Source organism: Rhagoletis zephyria, unplaced genomic scaffold (genome assembly GCF_001687245.7).
Source record: "Rhagoletis zephyria isolate East Lansing unplaced genomic scaffold, Rhagoletis_zephyria_1.1 Rzeph_scaffold_07521, whole genome shotgun sequence".
Lineage (NCBI taxonomy): Eukaryota > Metazoa > Arthropoda > Insecta > Diptera > Tephritidae > Rhagoletis > Rhagoletis zephyria.
The window spans coordinates 1-7,859 of record NW_016164604.1 but is presented as its reverse complement, the minus strand read 5'-3'; the positions used below and the strand labels follow the sequence as shown (position 1 = coordinate 7,859).

Sequence of the window (7,859 nt, the reverse complement as noted above, 5' to 3'; positions counted from 1 at the left end):
ACAATTTTTCGTACATACACCCCTAGAAATAGGTATGTATATGGTACCAAGTCGTGCTTTTTCTTCATATTAAAAGAACTTTGTGAATTATGTATTTTTTTTAATACCAGACTAGTCCTCAATTAAAACATACAATATGTTTTGTTATTTATCTTTTGGTTTAATCGTTAATTTAAATTGTTCTTAAATGTCAAGTTTTACCTAATTTTAAAATAAATTATAATAATAATTAGATAATAATAATATTAGATATATATATTTTTATTTTATTTCTACTTGAAATCAACGAAATTTTCTTTTAATATTCAGAGTGCTCGAAGCACGTTATCTTTTTTGCTCAGAAATCCACACTTAAATTATAAAAAAATAATAATAATTTTGTACAATACATACAAAATTTTACCAACTTTTTCCTTTCTTAGGGCCGTTAACTTTCATTATATGTTTCGATGTTGTTTAGATCTAAAAAATAGCGCACAATGAAAAAAACGGCAAAAAAAACATACCAAAGTTTTTATAATAAGTAATACAACACAGAAATTATTTCCGTGCATTACCACCAACACATTCTCATTTTTTGTTTCATAACTAATACATTCTCATTTTAAGACTTTTCTCTTTTTGGCGCGCACTGAAAAACAAGCATGCTTAAAGAGCGTAAACATCTCATGCAAATACATGCGAGAGCGTAACAAAGCGAACGCAAATTCATTCAAACGTAATTGGCACACTAACACAATCACGCTTTCAGCTCGCGTTTACTTGTGGTAGTGATCACATCTGCTCATATATACTCCTCGTCATTTGAATTGCACACCCTTTCAATTCTTAGTATTTACAGTTTTCCGTTTGTTTATTTAATATACATTTTTTGTAAAAATATCGTCACTACATACGAATAAAGGTGTTTTGACGGTGAAAAAAAGCGTTTAAAAAAATATTGCAAAAAAAGATGGTTATAAAAACTTTGGCGAAGTATGTTAAGAGTATTTGACGCTGAAATTTTTTTATGTGTCTTTTTTGTAGCCCATTCAATTATAGTGTAATTAAGTGCAAGTTTTTAAGTGACTCTAAAACAGCCCCGATTTTTCAAATTCATTTAATTTTTATTGACAGTGCTGCGCATTTTATTCCATATAAAAGTTTTGTCAAGCATACTTTGTATGAGAGAAAATGCGCAGCACTATCACCAAAAAAATTGTCAAAAATCACCGCTATTTTACAGACACTTGAAACTTGCACCTTATTGTACCCCTTTGTTGACATTTTTTTAACTCTGTATTAAGTTTTAAAATCGGATGTAATGAATATTAAATAAAAAAAAATTAAAAGAGTAAATACTAAAGATTAAAAAGTTGAGCTATTCAAATGACGAGGAGTGTATGTGGCATACGTTTGGAAGAGTGAGCCTTTTTACTTCAGAATGCGTGTGCAGTGGCTCTCAATGCTATACGTGTATTAGTAAGATTTGTTGCCCCCTTCCCGTTTGCCCATGATTTTCCCCTGATCCAGCCCGCGAAATGGGCTCGCTTGCCCGTACGGGCAAAAAAGCCCATACGGGCAAAAGTGCCCATGTCTGCTCTATTTCATTCCAAACTGCAATATGGTATAAGCTGCTGGGGAGGTGCCTCTGCATACAAATTAACACCTCTTTTGATCTTGCAGAAGAATGTTATTAGAAAAATATTCAAGGCAAAATCTCGTGAGCATTCCATTGAATTTTTTAGAACGCTTAAAATTCTTCCGATGCGACATTTATACTTTTACAAGGTATTAAAAATATTTTTCGTAAGATCTGGCTACATACAAAGCCATGCTTCTAATAATTATTACTTGAGACGGAATCTCCAATCCGTTGCTTCTATTCCTGCCATAAAGACAACACATTATCGCAACTTCTACACTTTTGTATCTTGTAAGTTATTTAACAGCCTTCCTCCTAATATACGCGCCATAAGAAACCTACGTGAATTCTTGAAGCAAATGAAAGCATTTTTACTAAATTTTAATCACCATGAGGCCGAAATTTTGCTTAAACCAGTTATTTAATAAATTTCCGTTTAACCATGAGACATTTCGTTTTTGTTCAGCGACCCTGCCTGGTCATGTCGGTCTTTGCTTAAACTTTTGGCCCCTACTGGTCAATGTGTGAGCCCTTACGGTCAGCTCGGTCACTTTCACGTCCGGGTTTTACTCTCCAATAATCCTTTATGGTAAATTTCAATACCTCAGCAAGACACTGATTTTCATAAAAACAGTTATTTGTTATACTTTTATTATACTTTTAAATAATTTTGTAATTTATTCATGTATATCATTATTTTTTGTCGTGCATATGTACATACATTGCATTTTCCAAATCACACCCCACACATAATTGCAACTACAAATGTATGTATGAAATGGCATTTAAAACTAATATTTTACTTATTAATAAAATGCCACCAACCTTTTTCTTAATATTATAAAATATCGAAAACTATCCACTGTACTTATGTATAAGCATACTCAGTATTAAGAAAAATGAATTTAAATAAATAAAAAAAAAATAAAAAAAGAAGTACAAAGTTTTTGAGGACTTTGTTCATATTTCCGCAGGTTCATAAGAGATTTTTCTATAATAGCGAAACCGCTTTATGATCTTTTGAGGAAAGAAGAAAAGTTTAAGTTTGGACAGAAGGAAATAGAAGTCTTCGATACACTTAAAGAAAAGCTAGTTAACTCTCCAGTATTAGCAATTTATGACCCCAGTAATGCCACAGAGCTGCACTGCGACGCTAGCGCCTTGGGATCGGGGCAATACTGCTCCAAAAAAAGAAAGATAACAAGTTACATCCAATTTTTTATTTCTCAAAGCGCACAACTGATGTCGAATCTCGTTATCACAGTTTTGAGTTAGAAACGATAGCGATAATCTACGCGCTAAAAAGGTTCAGAGTGTACTTATAAGGCATCAAATTTAAAATTATCACGGATTGTAACTCGTTGATGCTGACACTTAACAAGAAAGACATAAATCCCCGAATTGCTAGGTGGCCACTTGAACTACAGAACGACGACTACGAACTGGAACATACGTCTGGCAAAAGAATGCAGCACGTGGACGCGTTAAGTAGAACAAATAACGTGTTGACAGTATATACTAATACGCTCGAAGAAAACCTAATTATTTGCCAAAGTAAAGACGAAAAAATTAAGAACCTCAAAAAGCAGTTAGAGTCCGCAGAAAGTAGCTACTACGAAATGAGGAATGGAGTGGTCTATAAAAAAAAGGATAGTAACTTATATTTTTACGTACCAGAAGCAATGGAAGGGCATGTCCTGTACAAGTACCATGATGAGTTAGGGCATATAGGTGTTGAGAAAGTTGTGGAAACGGTCAGTAAAAGTTACTGCTTCCCAAATATTAGGAAGAAAGCAAATACTCATGTAGAAAATTGCTTAAAGTGCATAGCGTTCTCCACCAAACACGGCAGGAAAGAGGGACTTGTTAATATGGTCCCCAAAGGAAATAGACCATTCGAAATGGTGCACATTGATCACTTTGGGCCGATCCACAGTAGTAGTACAAAATACAAACACGTATTGGTAATAATAGATGCGTTTACAAAGTTCGTTCGGCTATATGCAGCAAGAACAACAGCGTGAAAAGAAGCGATCACGTCGCTAGAAGATTACTTTCGCGCGTACAGCAGGCCCAAATGTTTAGTATCTGATAGGGGAACCTGTTTCACGTCTAACGAGTTCGAAAATTTTCATCATATTAAAGTCGCGACTAACTCCCCCCAAGCGAACGGAAAATTGTCAATAGGAGCCTAGGCCCAATGTTAGCGAAGTTGGTCGATTCAGAAAAAAGCGTCAGCTGGCAAAAAGTGTTAGATTCGGTAGAATATGCAATGAACAATACATTGCATAAAGCGATTGGCGAACATCACAGCATAATGCCGTTCGGAGTTAGGCAAAAAGGAAAGGTCTTAGATACACTCAAAGAAAACGTTGGAGAGTCAGTACAGGCACCCGATGTTAGGTCAATAAAGGATGTTAGACACCAAGCAGAATTAGTACAACAAAAGGCACAGGAATATAATAAGCAGTACGCGGATGCCAAACGACTACAACCTCGTAAATTTAAGGTAGGGGATTATGTTGCTTTGTCGAATTCTAGTTCTCAGCCAGGAGTTTCAAGTAAACTTATACCAAAGTTTAAAGGGCCCTACAAGGTAGTCGAAGTCTTACAAAATTACCGTTACCTAGAACAGTATGTTGAGGGATTCCAACAGACCCAAATCCCTTAAAAGGGAACTTGGTCGGTTACGACCCTAAAGCCATTGTTTCAATGTAAAACCGGCGTAGAATCAGGAAATTCTAAGAGTCAGGGAGGCCGAGATGTAAGGCACTCAGGGTTGCAGGAGTAGCTTTGTGTAAACAGCCTTAAGCAATGTTGTAATAGTTCTTAAGTAATGTGTCTAGCCCTTAAGTAATGCAACTAGTTTTTAAGCTATGTGTTTCAACCTTAAGTGGAAATTGTATGGAAAGAACTGGAAAGAAGAAAAATAACTGCATTTAAAAATAAGAAGAATAAAATTAATTCGAAAACAGCATCAACAGCGTGTGGACGTATTATTTTTTCTTTTCGAGCTAAGCCGAATTTAATGGAGAGCAACCCAAACCAAAGCACGGATACCGAAGCTAATAATCAAAGGCGAGTATATTGGGCCAACTTTAATCTAAGAACCGGGCGTTTTCAATATGTGAGGACAATAAAAATCCACTATGACCAATTTGCGGCTCTAAATGTTTGCTGGGAAGACGTAGATCCGTATGCCGTGATGTTGGCTCACTTCAACGATTACGGCGAAATGGAGTTTGGACGTGTCGCATAGGTGTATACCGAACTGACATGCGACCAAGTATGCATACAAGTCTAATTGTTTATATTCTGCTTAAGGGAGCCGATTTTGTCAAGAGGGGGCGAGAAAAATGTTTTCCGAGCAAACCTTTTATTATTGAATCATGGTACATACATACATACATATATATTTGAATGCGACATGTTAGGAAGGAACAATAGGTACGTCTTAATATGCTCTAAATAAATTCAGCTAAGTAATCATATTGAACACATATTTGATATATTATACTCTTCTGCATCTTCTTCCTCCGGAGCCACTACGGCATCACCCTCAGATTTTATTGCCTCAATATGAGAGGACAATTCAATTATTGGTTCCTGTTTAATTTCAGAGATGGCTCTTTCCGGTTGCTCCATGACAGTTTCAGCTGTAACAATGCTATATAAACCTGAGAAACTTGATTCATCTGCTGGCTGTACAGCATGTAATTCTTGGCGTGCTTCCTGTTCTTCCGCAGCTTGTTTCTCGATTTCGGCTAAACGACTCAATTCCTCTTCTCGTAGGCGTTTTTCTTCTGCAAGACGAGATTTTTCTGCTTTTTGTGCAGCTTCTACTTCCATTCGTAATTGTTCAGCTAAACGAGCTTCTTCTTCCAAACGGTCTTCTTCAGCTTTACGTGCTAAACGCGCTTCTTCAGCCAAGCGCGATTCTTTTGCTTTGCGCATCTCTTCAGCTTTGCGTGCCTCCAGCAAAAAGCACGATTACCCCAGGAATGAAAGTGGAAACAAGCTAGGCGATGGGAATCGCTTACCCTTTCGCTTCAAGAAGGCATTATTTTAACATGGGCATATCATTGCGGGTAAGCCCTTACCCACAGTATTACCTTCAAACGATGGGAGAACGCATGGATAAAAAGAATCCAGAGAAGCGAACAAAGAATGCCTTTCAGACAAACTAATGTAGAATGCCTAGATAAGTACATACTTATTTATATTAAATTGAAATCAGAAAATGTCTTAAAAGATTTAAATTAATTAAAATTTTTACAAATCATTTTTTATACATACATATGTATACATTAATATATTTAGATTTTACTTAAAATTGTACTTCCTCACTCTTGTACTTCACGTCATTTACTGACTTCAACTTCGCTGCAAATTGAACAAAGCAAAACATGATTTTTATGAGAGACAAATTTCCACAGAAAGTAACGGTAGAAATAGAATTCTTGGATATTCATTCTATTTTTCAGCTGACTACGATGCAGCATTCTACTTTGCATTCCCCGAAATGAAACAAAGAAGCGAAATAAATAAAACATTGTAGGACATTCTACTTCGCATTACCGGCAATGCCTAAAAGAAGCGAAAAAATTCCGGTCTAGAACATGTTACCACTAAAAGCGATTACCGATTAATCCTTAAATTTAGTATACGAACATACATATGTATGTATTTATACTGATGCATTTCTATGGTGAAATTATAAGCAGGTGAAGTAATAAAAAAGCTTTCTCGCTTTATTTTCCTGACATGCGGCTATTTTATAAAAATTTTTAAAGGCAAATTTTCAAATAAGTTAGGGTCAAATCTTTCATCTCGCTCTTATTAACACACCTGGTATAATTTCTCCATGATGAGGTTCAATTGATGCTAATTTGTAGCAAACATAGCATGCGCACCTCATAGGGTTAATTTGTCTGTTTACAGTTTTTTGACATTATAACTAGCTACAAGAGAGTTCGAGCCACAGTGTAGACAGTGTGCCAAGCAAGGTTCATAGCATGATTTAAAAATAAAAGGTTTGCTCAAAAAGCAGTTTTCTCGCTCCCTCTTGACAAAATCGGCTCCCTTAGCAAAGCACTGTGTGGGGGTTCGTGTGTGTGTGCAAAGTTTTGTAAGGCAGCTAAGGGAGTGTAAAAAGTCTAATGTCAATAATGAGCAAACCTTTAATTATTGAATCATGGGTTCATAGAATACAAGGTTACGACCAAGGTGTATTAAACAAGGTGTGATTGACAATTCAGTGCGGCTCTCTTTTAAGGTACTATTATGTCAAAAAGTATAAACAAATGAATTAACCCTTAGTTTTGCATGCATCTTGTCAGCACTGATGCCCTAGGCTTCTATTTCGATTATAGTTTTGTTTTACTTACATTACCTGGAATATATATATTTTGTCAATGAAATAAAACAAATTGTTTATAAAATAGTTTTAGCAATATTCTTGTTTTTAATTGCCCAAGTTTTATGCTTTTGTGCGTTTATTTTTATACCCGAGCGCACTTGTGCACAAGGGTATATTAATTTTGTTCACATAACGGTTGTTTGTAACAGCCAAATCGAGATAGATATAGACAAATGTATACATAAATGCTCNTTAATCTAAGGTAGGTTGGTATTGAAAATGGGCGAAATCGGACTGTAACCACGCCCACTTCCCATATAACGGTAATTTCCAGAAATACGAAATCTTCGATAAATCAGTAAATATTAAAGCTAATTTATTCAAAATTGATGCTTGCAACAATTCTTTGCCAAGAAATACGCTTATGGTAAAATTTGGAAAATGGGCGTGCGCACCGCCCACTTATGATCACATCGGACTAAAATTACGGCCACTTTTCATATAACGGTAAATTTCAGAAATGCTTGAAACTGCAATATTTCGAAATTTAAGGACGCTAATTTACTCAAAATTGATACACCCCGGCTTACCATCTAGCGGTAGCTTTCGGAAAGGTGAAAAAACAAATATTTAATACTTGCGCCGGGTATTTAATGTTCGGCTCCACCCGAACTTAGACTTTCTTACTTGTTATATTTAAATTTTTTATCCTAAACATTATTCTACACTTATAAAAGTAGGATTTTACATTTGAAACCAATTTTATATGTGAGCTTAACTCTAAAAATTTTCAAATTTAATTCAATCGAAATAGTTTTCCATTAAAAACTTTGCTTCGAGCAGTTTTAAATTAAGCTCTTCCATACTTGCTTGCAT

At 35.4% G+C, this 7,859-nt stretch overlaps 1 protein-coding gene across 1 annotated transcript; it reads right to left on the bottom strand.

The window, feature by feature from the left end:
* Nucleotides 1–5,052: 5,052 nt before the first annotated feature.
* LOC108374254 (protein anoxia up-regulated-like) lies at nt 5,053–5,596 on the bottom strand (the record flags this gene model as incomplete). The annotated part of the gene is made up of 1 exon (XM_017630235.1): nt 5,053–5,596. A coding segment is annotated over one exon (486 nt), but the record flags the coding sequence as incomplete, so codon positions are not given.
* Nucleotides 5,597–7,859: the final 2,263 nt, after the last annotated feature.